Below are 19,553 nucleotides of genomic sequence, written 5' to 3' on the forward strand. Positions count from 1 at the left end.
CAAGGAAGTTTAAAGAGTAATGATTTTAAACTTTACTATTTTGCTTTAAACCTTTCAAGAAGTGTGGATTTATTAAATTTTTTTATATTACTAAATAGAGATACCATTAAAAAAATTTTGAGTCTCTATCTTACAACTTATTTTCAACTCTAACTTATGAATTTTTATAAAATAATCTTCATACTCCTATATATGATCAATGTTTTGTTTAACTGATTTTAGTTATATTTGTGATAAAATTTATCTTGCAAATGTACAGTGTCTATTAGACCTTAATTCGGGCAATGGTAAAGACTTATCAATTATTGCATGCAATATAAAATTACTACTATAAATAGTTATAAATAAACTTTATCCATAAAACTATATACTTATTAACAAATTAAAAACTATAATGATGAAGGCTGTCAAGGTCAATTAGGTGGTACAGCTAAACAGTAAGGTAATGGTGAAAAAGAAATACTAGGATTATTTTGCATGGAAATGTGATGGTCTAAGTTTAGCTCCTTCTTCCTCTTCTCTTCATCTCTATTATTTTTACAACAATTAATAGCTGCTGCATAAGGAGAATTGTTTACTATCCTGCAAAACAAAACCCCATTTTAAGCACAAACAGCAATTAGCACTTTATGATTTGTTTAAAAGAAAAGGGAAAGAATGGTGTGAAATAGAAATGTTATATCATTTTGTATTTCTTACAAATTATTTAATATCATTTTAATATCTTTTTTCATGTCATTAATACATTGTTTTGGTATTTTTTTTAACTTGAACTTTGGACTCAGGGTTCAGGGTCCAGGGTTTGGGGTTTGAGATTTGGAGTTCGAGTACAGGGTTTCAAGGTATAGGGTCCAAGATTCATCCAAGGTTCAAGGTTCAAGGTTCAAGGTTTAGGATCCAAGGTCTCAGTGCAGAGTTAGAAAAAAAAATTTAGGGGTGCCAGAATTAAATTATTTATTTTCACTATAGTAAAAATATAATTTCGTCATTTTAATAGCCTATTATATTTATAATTTTTAAAGCAAATTATTATCGTTTTTGAAGTCCAAAATACAATTTTACCATTACTAATGTAAAATTTTATAAAGTATAAAGGGTCTAAATTGAAAGTTAACTATTTTAGGGAGGCCATGGCCCCTCCTGTGTCTCTTAGTGGCTCCACCACTACAAGGTCCAGTGTTCAAGGTCTAGGGTCCAAGGTCCAATGTTTAAGATTTATGGTCCAAGGTCCAACGTTTAAAAAATTACTAAAATAATGTGTTAATGACATGAAAAAAGATTCTGAAATAACATTAAATAATTGGTAATAAATACAGAATGATATAACGTCTCTATTTCATACCATCCTTTTCTTAAAAGAAATTACTATAAAAAAAACTGAAAACTGAAAAGAAATCATTTCATCCATTGTTAATGAATAATGTGTGTATATATACCTGCGCCGGCGTTTTTCAAGAAAATGACGGAGTGAAATTCTTCTTGCAATGGGGAGGTCTGAAATAGGGTAGCAAAACTGGATGGTTACCTCTTAAAATGAAAATAGTGATTAGTGAAATGGGAAATAGTTGACATCTATCAAAATAAATGGATGTTAAAGTTATTACCCACGGCTTGTTGTTGGTTGGGTGATGCTTTTGCCTCTACTAATGTCTTTTCTTTTGCGGTAGACTTTGTCACACAACTCTCTCCCGCCAGAAGCATGATGGCTTGTGCCTAATTAATCTTTCCATTATTACAAATATACATGCATGGTTTTAAGGTAGAATATCAAAGTATTTGTCACCTTATCACTGGGAACATTATCATACACGTTAACAACCCCAGCGTAGAAAATTGTGAGTTGTGTTGTTAAAGATTTCTCATCACCACAATTTGAACTTTTTCCTATTTCTTCACTATTCCTGTATTAAACACACCAAAATGCAGTCTTCCAATGTTATTTCAGAAGAAAAAAAGGACTTTTACTAATTGGATTAATTCCATGCAAACTATCATCCAGCTTCTAAATTGATACTTAATACTTCAAAACGTTTTGATTGAATCCTAAAAATATTAATATATTTCTATCAATCTCACTATTAGCTTTTGTCTTCTCAAATAGGAGTTATGCATATTTAAAACACGCATTAATTGCGTATGTATTGCATGAATTCCTTAGATTTGACGAGTTGAAAAATGAAAAATTAAAATACGAAGTTTCTCCTACTTTTTAACTTTAAAACGAAAGATCAAGTATTGACATAATTAAATTTCTTTTATTAAATTTAGATTCATTATTATGTCTTTCATTTTAAATGGCTATTAAATGAATAATTTTTTATTTTAAAATATTACACCAATAAATTTAACACAAGATTTAAATTTTAAATTTAAAAAGTAGAATTACTAAATTTCAAATATCTGAAGAATATCATGACTTTATTAGTAGAATTTAGAAATATTATTTCTTTTAGCATGTCAAATCTAAGATGTTCATAAAATAGGTGTACACGTGATTCAAAAATGTTACATGTCATATTCAACCTAACATTTAACGTCTAAATTAACGACGAAGTTGATGGAAGAACTTAATTGATACAATACCTATACTTTAAAGATTCAAGTAGAATGTTTTAAAGTTCCAAAACCAAATTAAAATACGATAGTTCAGGGATATTTAGTGGAATTAACCCTAAACTTCAAAATAGTTAAGTATAAATTGTGTTGGGGTACACTCATTTATAACTTGTAAATACCTGGTTGGTTGAAGGAGATGTCGTTCGAGAAGAGAAAGGGGCCGAGAAATGCTGGAAGCAAACTTAGGTGGCATTATTAAAGGAGTAAGAGGTGGTGAGGACCTGTGCTTCATCACAGCTGATTCTTCCTTGTTGGTTTTACCAACGTTATGGTTTTCAGATTTGCTGAGAAGATATTTTCTAAACAAATCAATGTTGTGAGACATTTCATTTCTTGACTTTGACCCTTTCATGATGTTATGCTCATTTCTCTTATATCTAACCTCTTCTGCCTCCTTCAACTTCATTTGGCAAACGACTTCTGTATATCCAATGACCAGTTAGTAACATACATATATGTGTTGCCCAAACTGACTGTATTAGTGTATTATATACACACTTTACCTCCCTTTGTATTTAGGTTAACTGAGAAACAAAGATTTGTTTACCTGAAGTAAGAAAAGTGATGAGTGGGTGACCACCTCTCTACTTGTCTTACTACTAAGAGAAATATTACAACGCTGAAATTCCAAGGGATTAAGCTGATGGCTTTATATAAAGTAAAGTGAAAGATTGGAAATAACGCCGTGGGACGATGATGATGGGAGAGCAGGCTTTTCGATGGCTACTAAATTGGGTTTAACTTTTAGGGTAACTACATTTAATATTATTAAATTATTAATAAATTTATATTTTGATCGTATTATTTTAAAAAATTATAAAAATAATCATTGAATTATTCAAAAATTTTTATTTAAGTCACTAGGCTGTTAAACTTCTAACAGATAAATGACTGGTCGTTAAACCGTAGTTTATCATATATATATAGTATAATATACATATATTAGCCATATAATTTCCACATGACTAAGGTGTAAAACTCAACTGCTGTCACTAGTTAGGCCAAGAACTCTCTAAAAATCTAAAACAAAGTAATTTGAGTTAATTCATAAAATGATAAATAAACAAAACACCCAAAACTACTTTTTAAAAATAATATGAAAATTACATGGGTAATATATATTATATATGATAAATATTGATTTAACAACTACATCATCTCTCAAAAGATTAAACAACTTAATTATTTAAAAAAATTTAAATAATTCGATGATATTTTATAATTTTTAAAATAAAATGATAAAAATTTAAATTTATAAATAGTTGAGTTACTTTATTTATAGTTTAACGTGTTGTTTTGTGGAGAGAGATGGTATTACCACAACTAAGTGCAAGCTTTTCTCCATGCAACTAAGTCGACTAAGCTTTTTATCCTCTGAGTTTAGGCCTAAACAGTAAATGGTTTAATCCTCTCGTACTCCCAAGATGGGGTTGTATAAATTCATACATTGCCACTGAATTAAAATAATCGCCTATTAAAAATATAAAATATATATTTACTTTTTAATATTTTTAAAATATTTATTAATTCATTAATAATATGTTGTTGTTTGAATTAAATTAGATTGATCGGTTGAACTAAGAATTGGTTAAATATTAATCTAGAGATTGATTTTAAATTAGTTAGATCGATAACTAATACAATCTAATTAAACTAGTTGTACTAACAGTTAAATCGATTAAAAAGGATTTTTTTTTAAATTAACTTTTAATCAATGCAGTCAGACCGACTAATCGATAGCTTGATTGACTCGATCACCAGTCCAATTTATAAAATATTAATCTTAATAAATTAATAAATTTAAGTGGCAAAAAAAAAGACAGAGTCCCAAATGAATTGTTTATTCATGTACTTATAACTTGTAGTAGCAAGACTGAGTCACAAGCATAAGACAGTACATCAATGGGATGGTTGTTGGGCATTGCAAAGCATGTTTTTTGGGGTTTACCTCCTTCACTGAAAATAAAATAGACACATCCACTGGATTGTTTCAGCCAAACCCACTTTGGTTGTGTGTTTTTTTTGGGGATATTATTGTGTTTATGTTGTCATTATTTCCTCGTGTTTTGTCTACTTTCATTGTCATAATCAAATCCCTTTCACTTCATGCAGGGAATTGGAAAGCAACTCCCCGTCAATTTTTACAGTCTGGCACCCACTTCATTTAACACAACTCTCTCTCCCCATATATATTAAACATAGTTATATATTTATTAATAATATTTAAAATTTATCGATTGAGTCTTAGCTTTTATTGATATGTATATTATTGTCAATATAAGAAGGTGTGAGTTTAAGTCGCTGAAATACATTATCCTTCTATTTATGAGTTAAAAAATCATGAATAATTTTAAACATTATATAAAAAAATTATGATAAAAGATAATCATTTTTTAAAATTTAATTAGTGAGAAATTAATTCTAGCATTTGATATACTAAAATTAGTTTCTTTAAAATGTAACTCTGGTATGAGAGTTATTTTCCTTCACCTATGGAAATGCAATTCCTTTGAATAATAGTGGAAAGTAACTTTCCAATATATTTGGAAAGTTAAATTTTATTTTAGTATAACATATTTAAATTTTATTTTCAATTTAATCATAGATTAAAATGAAAAATATATTAATTTATTTTTATTTGAAATAAATTTTATTTCAAAAATAAATAGATTAAATTATTTGTTTCTTTGTTAATAATAAATTCTCATTTGTTAATAATAAATATTAAAATTAATCAATTTATATTTTACTTAATAAGGATAATTTTAAATTTTACCATTACATTCATAGTAAAATGCTTAGTGAACTAAACACATAAATATAACTTTCTTAGAATTTTAATTAACGCTGTCTTGATATACCAAAGATTACAATATTATATTTTTAGTAACTACATTCGCAAAAATCATATTCTATTGAAATGATACCACGGAAATGTACCAAACATTATTTTAGATTATATTTGACTTTTTATTTTCAAATTTAAAATAAATATTTTATTATTAATAATATTAATTAGTGAAATTTAAATTATATCTTTAATAAAATTTACAATTATAATTTCATCTTTTATATAAAAAATAAATATTTTATTAAAATAATATCTTAACTAAAATTTATTATTTTATTCTATTACCTCTCAGTCAATTATCTCTTCAGTTAAAAAAAAAAAAACAAGAACAAGCAAATTTCATTCTCATAGTAAAAGGTAAAAGAAAGAAGAAGCAGGCCATCAAAATTATATTATTTAAAACTAAATTAAAAATAATAAAATAATAAAATTTTTACCATTTACTATGAGAATGAAATCTAATTTTGTTTTAAACTAATGAGAGAAATGGGGAAGCCGTGGGGTGAGATGTTGAGGTTGTGGACGGGTTTATAATATAAAAATACTTTATTTTGAGTGGGATTATTAGGCAAAAAAAAAAATTCAGTTTTTACAATTTAAAAATTAAATTGGAGGTATGCATAATCAACTCAACACACGTATTGTGAAATCTTTTAGGGTGTTAGCAGTTAGATTAAAATCGAAATTTATTTGGTTAATTGGTTAGAGTTCAGTTAATATTTTTTAGAATTTTAATTATTGATTAATTCAGTTAAAAATTAGATAATTAATCGAATTAACCAATTAACGAAATAAATAATATATATTATATAGTGTTTGGTTTAGTTGTTAACATTCAAGACTTATGTAGTATTTTTAATGTTCTATTTGTTGTTTTCACCTCCACTTAAAAATTTTTAAACTATTAAAAAATGAACCGTAACAATGTATTTTTATACGTTTTATACTTATTTTAACCAAAAGACAAAGAACATATAAATTTTGGTTAATTCAGTTAACAGACCGAAATAACCAAAATATTTCGATTTAGTTAATGTATTTGAAAAAAATAATTTAGTTCGGTTAATAATTAAAAAATTTTACATTTCGAGTAATTGGTTAATGATAATTTGGTTCGGCTATTAATCGAACCAACCGTTTGAACGCTCTTCTCTAGTACTATCGTAAATCGAGACCAAAAAATTAGTCTAGTCCCAAGATGTATGAGTACAAAAAAAAAATTGACAAAACTTTTTTATTAAACATATATATTTTTCTGCAAAATTAAACATATATATTTTTTATTTTATCTAGTTTTTAAATATAAAAAAAGTACAAATTAAATATTCGCTAAAAGTGTTCATGGATCGAGTCGAGTTTGAGTTAAGTTTAAGTATGATATTAAAACACTTTATTCTTATTCAAGCCAGCCTAACTTAAAATATGGACCTAAAATTTTATTCAAACCATCTATATTTGTAATTGACTAACCTAAACTTATTTTCGACCTACTTATTTTTAAATTAAAAAAATATATTTATATTTTAATATTTAATAACTTCATATATTTTTTATTTCTTATAATTTTATATATAGTCTTCTTACATTATAATAGTATTGTAGCGACGTAAAAATTTCGCTTTGGTCACTAGTTGAGGCGATTTATTGGAAATTTGAAAACCGACTTTCGATTTTATTAAAAAAAAGAGTCGCCACCGATCCTTTTTCCTAGGTGTGATCGGACACCTAATAAATCCTCTTTTTTAAAAGAAAATTTATTTTTTAAACAAAAAAAAGGCCGAATTTAGGTCTACGTCAAAAGCCAGAGAAAAAATAGGGTTCGGGAGTCGGTTACGCACGAGGAAGGTATTAGCACCCTCGCGACGCCCAAAATTGGTATCTCGTTAAACATCTATTGTCTTAATTTTTAAAAATGCGAGTTCAATTTAAATTTTAATCGTGATCCGATCAAAACACGAGAATTTTTAAAATTTCGGTTTTTTTTGAAAGGGGCGTTCCGTTTTTAACACGAGCCGATGATATTCACCTAACATAGCGATGAAATCGACGACTTAATGTTAAGTCGGTACGTTACCTTATTTATTGAAATTAAAAACATGAATGAAAATATTTTAAAATAAGAATAAAAAGAAAAAGAAAACTAATATCGATGTTGAAATAAGATGTGATCTAATATGCTAAATTCGCACAGGCAAATAATAATGAAAAGTTAAGAATATACGAAGTAAATAATATATAAAACATTAACAATGTATATGTAATAATAATAGTCATAAAGCAATAGTAGTGCATATGGTATTAAACATGATAATAATAGTAATAATACAAATATGAAATAGTAGTGAACATGTATATATAAAACATATAATACTAGATTTTAAAATATATATATACATATACAATATATATTGAAAACAATAATAATATAAAAAAATAACTAATAATAACGATATATAAATATATATGTATATGTATTAAAATATATACGAAATAATAAGAATAAAAAGTATAAACATAGTATTAAAAATATGTACATAATATAGCGTTAAAAATACATACATAATATAGTTTTTAAAATATATATACATAAGATAATATGCAAGAAAAAATATATAAATAATATAGTATTAAAGATATATACATAATATATAAAAAATCATATATACATGATATATATATATATTAGCAACAATAATGATACAAAAAAACAACTATAATACAATACATAAATACGTACATATATATATATAAATAATAATGGTATTAGAAATATACAATATATAGTATTAGAAATATATACATAAAATAGTATAAAAAATATATAACTAATGATATTAAAATATATATGTCGAAACCATTTTTAAATCGAATTTTAGAAAATGGGAATCGACTTTAAGAAAAACGAAAACGGGAGTCGCCACCAATCTTTTTAGGTGTGATTGGATCACCTTATATAATGTTTTGTTTTAAAACATTAATTTTGGTCTACGAAAGTCGAGAAAACGGATTCGAGAGTCGGTTACGTACGAGGAAGGGTTAGCATCCTCGTAACGCCCAAAAATTGGTACCTAATTGATTATCAAGCATCTTTAATGTCGGAAATTTGAAAGTTTTAAGATGCAAACCTCTTTTAATTAGAATGTCTCAAATTTGAAAATTAAGGCTCACTTATTTTAAAAGAGTCAAAACATCACATCCAGTAAGTTAGGACGCAACATTTTAAAACCTTCGAAACTAAGCTCGTCTTTCGAAAATTTCTATCTCGAAACAACAAAACGCCATATCCAGTAAGTTAGGACACTATGTTTTGAAAACTCAAAATCACTTAGAAGGGTGCTTGACTATTCGAATTCAACGAGAAAAGTCTCAACCCAGTAAGTTAGGGCACTACCTTTCTCGAAGTTTCCAAACATCAAGCATTGCCTTTTATTTTTTTTTAAAAAAAAACCTTGGAATATTATTTTAAATGACGTTTTAGAATGACATATTAATGCATCATGAAGTATAGATGTACAAAATATTCTAACATTTCCATACAAACATAAATAATATCATTATGACAAAACTAAATAACATGAACATACGTTTAATGAAAAAATCATACTAGGGTAAATATAAGAGAATAAACAAATAAAAATATGAGTAAACTAAAAGAAAAACATAATACATGCAAAAATTATACAACAATATATATCATAAAATAGCACATAAAAGAAATAATTAAACATAGCATATAAAAAATGAAACTATGTACAAATAAGATAAATGACATACACTAAAAAATGAATAAATAGAACATTTAGAAATTATAAAAATATAATGCAATAGTTCAAAATACATGAAATATTATATATATATACATGCATAGAAAATATATATTTGAAAATAAACTATATAAAAGGTTAAATATTATAATATATAAAATACATAATCAAATGTATAAAAGATAGGAATAAATATAAATATTTGAAAAATGAAGAAATTAAAATAAAAAAAGGTTGAAAAACTAAGTTAGACGAAGAATAAAATAAGAACAAACCACAGAGAGTAAGAACGCAAGAGGAAGAGAAATTTGAGTGAATGCTCTCAAGAATTCTTATTGCTTCCCAAAACTCAAGTAATTTACAATGAAGGGAGAGACCTCTATTTATAGTTGAGCCTCCCCAAATCCAACGGTACAGATCAATTACATCAACGGTTAAGATTAAAGGATATCTACAAATTAAATCTTCAAGATTACAAAATCATATCTTCTAAGATTGTATATCATATCTAAGATTGCAATCATATCTAAGATTGTATCATATCTAAGATTGCATATCACATCTAAGATTGCATATTATTGAAGATTATATTTCCATATGAGTCAAGCTTGTAGATGGACCTTAAATCTTTTCAAGTAATGGGCCATTCGATCGGGCCAAATTATATTTGTAATTCTGGACTAAACTTGGACTTCGTTTTTTTGGGTTTATTATTTTAAATCTTGAAATGGGCCAGCAAAATTGAGTGTCTATAATATACATAATAATATATAAAAATATATGTACATAACATATATAAAAATATATACATAATATAGTATTAAAATATTTACATAATATATACATATTAGAAATAAAAAACGATTATTAATAATACTACTTAAATATATACATATATAATAAAACATATACTAACATTAATAATAATAATAATATTATTATTATTATAATAATAATAATAATATTAAAAGTAATTAATTCAATAATAAAGTAATGAAAATAAACAAAAAGGACTAAAATCAAATTAAAAACAGAGTTTGGGGGGGAAATCTGAAATAAAAAAGAAGAGAAAATGACCTATTTCAACGCGCACAAATAGTGGAGGGACTAAAAACGAAATAAACCCCTCCAACCAAAATGCGCAGCAGCATTGAGGACCAAATTTGAAAGCGCAACAAATTATAGGGCCAAATTAAAAGCACAATAAATCTAATTGCAAAACCATAAAAAAACGGAGGGGCTAAAAGTGCAATTAGCCCCTCTAATGAAAAACACGCGGATCTCAGCTTATTGGGTTGGGTCAAATCCGGGTCAAGTAAAATGACGTCATTTAGGGTTTAAAAGGTAACCCCCAAAACAACGTCATTTTGGGAGGCTATAAAAGGCCTATTTCTTTGAAAAAAAAAAATCATTTCTGCATTTGAAAGGAAAAAAAAGAGAGAGAGGGAGAGGGTGGGTGATTTTCGGCCACAAGACCGGACACCGTCCGGTCGCAGGACTGCCATCGGCCGCCTCCACCGGCCACCGTCCACGGTGGCCGGAATTTCAAAAAAGGTATTTTTTTACTTTATTTTTTATTTTTTATGTATATATTTTGATATATTAATATATTTTTTATGTATATATTTTGATATATTTTAATATATGAATGAGAAGAACTAGATTGAATAATAAAATAAAAAATAAAAAGAAAAGAAAAGAAGAAAAACCTTAACCCGATTCGAACTTCCTTTTTTTCCAATTGCTTTGTTGTTTTATTTGTTTTGTATTGCTTGATGTTTTTTATTCAAGAAAATGTCTAGCCCCTTACATTGTTTTTGCTTGGCTTTTATATAGCCATTTTTACAATATTTTTCTATTTTTTTCACTGTTCTTGCATCTGATTATGTCTTTTCTTTGCAGGAGCAGTTTGATGGTGGAGTAGGTGGCTGCTAGTGGCATGGGTGATGGGACAGAGGCGGCGACTAGGGACTGAGTAGGCAGCAGCTAGGTTTAGGAAGATTAGGGTTTTTCAATTTTGGGCTAAGGTGATTTTGGGTTTCTGTTGGGTTTATTGTTTGGGTTAGTTTAGGCATTGGGTTATGGGTTTAAGTGTAATTAGTTTTGGGTTTTTTTTAATTAGTTTTCAAATGTAAATGGGTTTTGTAAAATGTAAATGGGTCATTCGGGTTTAAGTTGTAAATGGGGCAAAATTGGGCTATAACAGCTGCCCCTCTTTACTTATTATCGTGTCACGAGAACAGAGTTGTTGTCATGTAACAAGAACAGAGTAAAGACTTTTAGGAAAGACCAATTTTGCCCGGCCTCGTCGAGCTTTGACCTCTTTGGCACTTCTCTTCTTCAGGTAGTCTTTTTCCAGTCCACCGCATCTTGTAGCTTTGGTTTAATCCACTGTAACTTTAAAAGTATATAACTTGTAACTTCAATCTACTCACATCTTCAGGGATGTAGGATTTGTTGTCTTTGATCTGCTTCACTGCAATTTCAAGAATATAAGATCTACAACTTCAATCCGCTCTTCTACCACTTCAGTGAGATAAGGCTTGTGGTCTTTTCTTCTACAACTTCGGAAAGGTAAGATCTAATATCCTCGATCAACTCCACTGCAACATCAGGGAGATAAGACTTGTAACTTCTACCTGCTCCACTGCAACTTCAGGGAGGCAAAATCTGTATCTTCAATAAGCTCCGCTACAATTTTAGGGAGACAGAATCTGATGTCTTTGATCAGCTCCAATCTTTATTCTTTACTAGGCATGTGAATTGAAGTTCAACTCATTCTAGGATTATGAGTTAACTTTTGAAAAGGTAAAAATTGAAAATACCTTAGTGCGTGACCTAAGGCTCAACTCACCTCTCGCAATATGAGTTGATTTTTTTTTTTGAAAAACAAAAATTAAAAATACCTCAGCATGTGACCCGAGGCTCAACTCACCTCTCACAATATGAATTGATTTTTTTTGAAACATAAATTGAAGAATAGAAATTAAAATTACCTCAGCGTGTCCTGAGGCTCAACTCACCTCTCGCAATATGAGTTGATTTTGACGAACAGAAATTGAAAAACAGAAATTGAAAATACCTCAGTATGTGACTGAGGCTCAACTCACCTCTCGCAATATGAGTTAATGTTTTTGATGAATAGAAATTAAAATTACCTCAGCGTGTCCTAAGGCTCAACTCACCTCTCGCAATATGAGTTGATTTTGACGAACAGAAATTGAAAAACAGAAATTGAAAATACCTCAGCATGTGAGCTGAGGCTCAACTCACCTCTCGCAATATGAGTTGATTTTTTTGAAAGACAGAAATTGAAAATACCTCAGCATGTGAGCCGAGGCTCAACTCACCTCTCGCAATATGAGTTTATTTTTTTTTTATGAATAGAAATTAAAAATACCTCAGCGTGTCTTGAGGCTCAACTCACCTCTCGCAATATGAGTTGATTTTTGAAAACAGAAATAAAAACATCAGAATACCAAAACATGTCATCTGGTAGAACTCAGGTGTCTTTTCCTTCGATTCAGTACAGCTATCATCACATCCTCTTGCTCTACTGGAGTACCTTTATATGTCATGCATGATGTTATCATGATATGCACATATTTGTCTTAAATGCCTGTATGCCTACATGATTATGCTATGCGCCTTGGATTTGTTTGTCACATATCTCTTTTCGTCACGATCTTTGTGATGACCTGCATTCATTGCTTCGATTCTTGACTTTTTTTTCAGGCTTTGTACCCATTCTCCAGCTTTATGAGTAATATGTGTTTCTCAGATATCACTCTTTTGCCCCTTATTGAACTTTGTCCTTGCTTTGGGGCCTCATACTTATCTAATTCTCATCCGGGTAATGCTCAACCTTTCTTTTGTTTAGAGTATGTCATTCTAATATTTATCATTCAAATAAATCATACGATGAGATGCATGAAAATAGTCAGGTAAGTACAAAAGTGGTACTTCACATTTATTTATTTCGAAGGTAATAAAAATAGAAAGTTAACCAAGGATAGTGAAAAGTATCATAAAGAGAAAGGGGATCGTATTCAACGGATACAAATGCTCTAGATATTCAACACATGAACTCTTCCACGTTTAAGAATCCTTTCGAGTATGGCTTCTTGTGTAGAATATTTCGAGCTTTTAGAAATGCTTCAAATACTGTAGTCTTGCTATTTGACCCACCATTCAACCGCCTTGCTCTTTAAGCCCAGGTTTGCTTCATTAGGACGCCTTCTCAGGTTTTCATCCTAATCCTTTTTGTTCATCAGGATCCCCTTTTCGGGTTTTCACCTTGATTTTTTTTTAGGCATAATATTTCTTTACAGCATCTGAGTTCACTGGGTTAGGTAACTCTTTCCCATCCATCTCAGTGAGGATCAAAGCTCTACCTGATAAAGCCTTCTTTACGACATATGGTCCTTCCCAATTTGGTGCCCATTTTCCTTGGAAGTCTTTTTGTATTGGGAGAATCTTTCTCAGCATAAGTTTTCCTTCGTGGAATTCTCCTGGCCGTACTTTCTTGTCATAGGTCTCGATCATTCTCTTCTGGTACATCTGTTCATGACAGATTGCCTTCAAACGTTTTTCTTCGATAAGGTTTAACTGGTCATATCGAACTCGAACCCACTCTGCTTCCTCTAGTTTCAGCTCCATTAAGACTCGTAGAGAGGGGATCTCAACTTCGATGGATAGCACAGCTTCCATTCCATTGACCAAAGAGAAAAGAGTTGCTCCCGTAGATGTCCGTACGGATGTGCGATATGCATACAAAGCGAACGGTAGCTTTACGTGCCAGTATTTATATGTCTTGGTCATTTTTCTAATAATCTTCTTAATATTCTTGTTGGCCGCTTCAACTGCTTTGTTCATTTTCGGGCGATAGGGTGAGGAGTTATGATGCCTTATTTGAAATTGCTCACACACTTCCTTCGTCATCTTGTTGTTCAAATTCAAGGCGTTATCTGAAATGATTCTTTCAGGCAAACCATATCGACAAATGATTTCCTTTTTTAAGAACCTGTAAACTGCAGTCTTCGTCACATTAGCAAATGAAGCGGCTTCTATCCATTTCGTGAAATAATCTATCACTATAAAAATAAATCGGTGTCCATTAGAAGCTTTTGGGGAAATTAGCCCTATAACATCCATGCCCCACATAGAAAAAGGCCATGGAGAAGTCATGACATGAAGGGGAGAAGGGGCTACATGAATTTTATCACCATAATTTTGACATTTGTGGCATTTTCGTGCAAAACTAATACAATCACTTTCCATCATTAGCCAGTAATAACAGAGTCTCATAATCTTCCTGGCCATAGTGAAACCATTGGCATGTGTCCCACAAATTCCCTCATGGACATCTTCAAGTATTTTTCTGGCTTCAACAGCATCCACGCATCTTAAGAGCACTTGATCTTTTCTTCTTTTGTACAGAATGTCCCTATCAAGAACAAATCCTACTGCCATTCTTCTGATTGTTCTTTTGTCGTTCTCATTTGCTTGCTCGGGATACTTTTTATTCTTGACATATTCTAAGATATCATGGAACCATGGCCGTCCATCTGGCTCTTTTTCAATGCTGAAACAATGTGCAGGGACTTCATATATGCTCATTTGGAGAGACATTATTTCTGTTTCTCTATTCGCTTTGAACATTGAAGCTAAAGTGGCCAGGGCATCAGCCAATTGGCTTTCTTCTCATGAGAAGTAATTAAAAGTTATTTCTTTGAATTCCTTAATCAGTACTGTCACTAAATCGTTGTATTTAACTAATTTCGAATCTCTCACTTCCCAATATCCGCGGATTTGGTATATCACCAACGCTGAGTCCCCATACACCTTTAAGATTTCAACGTGTCGTTCAATAGCTGCACGAAGTCTCATGATTCAGGCTTCATATTTTTCTATGTTATTGGTACAGAAGAATTTTAGCCTGGCAGTGAACGGATAATGGTTTCCTTCTGGTGATACTAAGACTGCTCCAATCCCATGCCCCAATGTATTTGATGCACAATCAAAGCTCATTTTCCATGACTTCTCTCTGGATGACTCACATTCTTTTCCCGTAATGCACATCAAGTCTCAATCTGGGAAATCAAATCTCAATGGCTCGTATTCCTTCGCTGTTCGAGTTGTTAAGAAATCAGCTATTGTACTCCCTTTTATCGACTTTTGGCTTACATAGACAATGTCGTATTCTGATAGCAAGATCTGCCATCGTGTCATTCTTCCTGATAGTGCAGGTGATTCCATCATGTACTTTATTGGGTCTAGCTTTGAAATTAACCATGTCGTATGATACAACATATATTGCCTGAGCCTCCGAACTGCCCAAACCAAAGCGCAACAGAATTTTTCAATTGACGAGTACTTTTCTTCATACTCTATGAACTTTTTGCTGAGATAGTAAATCGCCTTTTCTCTTTTCCCTGACTCATCATGCTGCCCCAGTACGCAACTCATTGAATTTTCAAACACAGTCAGATACAATATTAACGGTCTTTCTGGAGTTGGCGGTACTAGCACCGGGGGACTAGACAAATATTGTTTTATGTTGTCAAAAGCCACTTGGCACTCCTCGTTCCATTCTTCCGGATTATGTTTTCGAATGAGTCAAAAAATTAGATCACACTGGTTGGTAAGTTGAACAATGAACCGAGCGATATAGTTCAACCTCCCTAAAAATCCTCTGACTTCTTTTTGCGTGCGCGGAGGTGGTAGTTCTTGTATGGCTTTTACCTTATCTGGATCAACTTCGATACCTCTCTCGCTGACGATGAAGCCTAGCAATTTTTCCGAGGTAGCCCCAAACGTACACTTGGCTGGATTAAGCTTCAGCTGGAACTTTCTCAGTCTTTCGAACAACTTCTTAAGGTTCCCAACATGCTCTCTTTCCCCCTTGGATTTGGCAATCATATCATCGACGTAGACTTCTATTTCTTTGTGCATCATGTCATGAAACAACATCACCATGGCTCTCTGATATGTTGCTCCAGCGTTCTTTAATCTGAACGGCATCACCTTATAACAGAATGTTCCCCACATCGTTACGAAAGTAGTTTTCTCCATATCCTCAGGAGTCATCTTTATCTAATTATAAGCCTAGAATCCATCCATAAACGAAAAAAATGAATGTTTGGTTGTATTATCCATCAATGTATCGATGTGTGGCAAAGAAAAATTATATTTAGGACTTGCTATATTCAAATCGCGATAATCCACACACATTCGTACCTTGCCGTCTTTCTTCGGTACTGGACTATGTTAGCTACCCATTGTGGGTATTTGGAGACTTGTAGGAAGCCAGCATCGAATTGTTTCTTGACTTCTTCTTTTATTTTTAACAGCATTTCAGGTCTCATTCGTCTTAGCTTCTATTGAATGGGTTTGCATTCTGGTTTCAGTTGGAGTCTATGGACCACTACATCCTCATCTAATCCTGGCATGTCCTGATACGACCATGCAAATACATCTTTGTACTCATGAAGCAAAGCGATCAAATCATGTTTATTGTTATCTGAAATGGATGTCCTAATCTTTACTTCTTGCCTCTTTTCTTCATTTCCTAAGTTTACTATCTCAACAGATTCTTGATGAGGTAGAATTTGTTTATCTTCTTGTTCTACCATTCTTAGTAAGTCAGGAGACGAGACATAGTCTTCCACATTTTCCTCAGCTTCAAACTCTCCTAAACAACTAACTTTCTTGAAATCGATTTCAAGATTTGTAACGGGCTTGTTCATATCGTTGATATCTGAGTACCTGAAAGTTGAATGAAAAAGAAAACTATAAAGGAGCATCAAAGTATTGGGACCAATAAGCATAATATTATGGCATGATGTGAGATATATGCAATGACAAGCAGTGAAAAGAAGGAAAAATTATGAAGTTAATGAGAATATTAATGTTCATTTAAATAATAAAGAGCGAACATAAGCTCTTACAAAAGAATCCCACTATTACTTAGGGACATACAAAAAGAAAAGTGTTAACATTGAGCATTACTCTGGAGAAGACTTAGAAACAACAAGGAGATCCTCAGCAGTCCAATTGTTCAAGACGAATCCAGGAGGACAAGGGCGTATCATTGAAACATCTTTAGTTGCATCATTTTCTTTGTCAATGATATTTATACTGACATTCTGAAGACCCCTTTCAATTAATAATAGCGTGCTTCGTGTTATCTTGCCTGGGGTATATCATTCCTGCAGATGTAAATGTTTTTGACAAAGGAGGGTACGTTATGGGCTCCTATTCTAAATCTCGGCCTAAGACTCTTGCAATCTACCTTTCTCGATCTTTCTACAACTATTTTCTTCTTTGTCGCATATCCGGTTCGAACCCTAAACTATATCGAGCCTTATAGGGCACTGGTTTTAGAGCTCTAACTATCCCTTGCTGATATCTTCCCAAACCTTTCCTCGCTCGGGCTCCCTTTTCCACAGTCAACTGAATTCCCATCTTGGTATTCCTTGACAGCTTAGGCATAGGAATTTTATTTCCTTCAGTAACGAACGTAGCATTGATGACTTGGAAGGAATGGAAGGAATATTCTACTACATCCTTGCTTACTTTGAAGTATGGTGTATCAGCAGAGATAAATGCAACAATGTCTTCCTCACCCACGACAGTGACCAAGAGACCATCCATGATAAACTTCACTTTTTGATGGAGAGATGAAGGAACTGCCCCAGCAGAGTGGATCCAAGGCCTTCCTAAAAGGCAATTATACGAAGGCGTGATGTCCATGACCTGAAACTCGATGTCATATATATAGGGGCCTACTTCTAGAGGAATTTTGATTTTTCCTATGATTTCTCGTCTTGTCCCATTGAATGCTCTTACTGTAGAGTGACAAGGCCTCAGATAAGATATATCAATTGGAATTCTAGAAAGCGTGGCCAAAGGCATGACATTGAGTACTGACTCGTTATCAATAAGCCCATTTGGTATTATATAACCCTTGCAACAGGTTGTGATATGCAATGCTTTTACGGAGCCCCTACCATTTGGCGGTATTTCGTCATCACTGAAAGAAATAAAATTATCCGTGTTCAGGTTATTCACCCACCTATCAAGTTTTTCGACAGATATATTGTTTGCCACGTAAGCTTGATTTAACACTTTCAGCAAAGCATTCTGATGTGGTTCTGAATTCAACAGTAGGGATAATACCGAGATTCATACCAGTTGTTTGCATAACTATTCCACGATGTTATATTCACTGTGTTTGATGAACTTCAAGAATTTATGTGCTTCTTCTTCATTCACAATTCTTTTAACTTCTTGTTCGGACGGAGTCTCAAGTTCTACCTCGACGTCATGCATCGATGCCTTTCCTTTCTATTTCAAGTCATTAGTCTTCTTCATTGGTTCAACCGCTTTAGAATAACACCTCCCACTGCGAGTGAAGTGTCCTACTTCGCCAATATTTCCGATCGTGACTTTGAATTTTTCACCTTCAGGTATGATAATATTGACATCATATTTCCATGGTACTGCCTTGTTGTCTTTGTAAGGGAAAGGAGATGGTACTTCAATTATCATCTTTGGTTTTATTTTCTCCATTTTTGTATCGTAATAAATCACCAATGGTCGATCAGCACTATAAGGGAAACCTGATGATTGATTATCAGAAGTGCACACTTCTCCTTCATCGGCCTCTTCCCTTTTGTTAAAGATCTCGAATTCTTTGTTGTCTATCATGTCTTGAAGTAGTTTTTTGAATCCTTCACAAGACTCGATGTCATGCCCCTCGATCCCATGAAAATCACAAAAACACTGAATTTTTGTATTTCCTTCTTTGAAAATTCTGTTGGGGTGACAGAACAGCCCATTTTCAACCATTACCTCCCAAATTTTTTGCAGCTGTGTCTTTATTTCAGACACACAACTTTTGGCACGCCACCTGTCTTCCTTTGTCACCGTGCTTACGTTCCCTTCAGTGTGGTTAGGGAGCCGATTTCCAGCCGTATGGTTTCCAACGTGGTACATACAACTAGCATTAGGATCGTACCATTTTGAGTATGAAGGCTTCAGGGGTGCCATATAATGTGGGGATATTAATTATTTTTCCAACAATTTTGGGTACAGCTCTCCGTATGACACGGGAATTGGGGTGAACTGGGGTTTTTCAAGATTGGATCTTGTCGATCTTTGTTCATTTTTGGGTTGGTTTTGAGCAGGCATGGTATTTGGTAGGAACATAGCAAATGGTCTTTGGTTATCTGTGGCGTAGACGGGGTAAAGAGGAGGTGCTTGATAGTAAGGGCTTTGGGGAAGATAATAAAAGTTTGGAGGTGAGTGATATCGAGGTC

General features: G+C 31.9%; 1 protein-coding gene across 1 annotated transcript; it reads right to left on the reverse strand.

Annotated features, from left to right (window-relative positions):
• Positions 1-413: 413 nt before the first annotated feature.
• LOC128285245 (protein TIFY 11c-like) lies at positions 414-3,022 on the reverse strand. The gene is made up of 5 exons (XM_053022650.1): positions 2,736-3,022; positions 1,784-1,901; positions 1,605-1,713; positions 1,437-1,494; positions 414-582 (listed from the first exon to the last, which is right to left on the reverse strand). Exons 1-5 carry the CDS (start codon positions 3,020-3,022, stop codon positions 414-416), a joined length of 741 nt encoding a protein of 246 aa, XP_052878610.1.
• Positions 3,023-19,553: the final 16,531 nt, after the last annotated feature.

The sequence above is a fragment of the Gossypium arboreum genome, chromosome 2, assembly GCF_025698485.1.
Source record: "Gossypium arboreum isolate Shixiya-1 chromosome 2, ASM2569848v2, whole genome shotgun sequence".
NCBI classification, from domain to species: Eukaryota; Viridiplantae; Streptophyta; class Magnoliopsida; order Malvales; family Malvaceae; genus Gossypium; species Gossypium arboreum.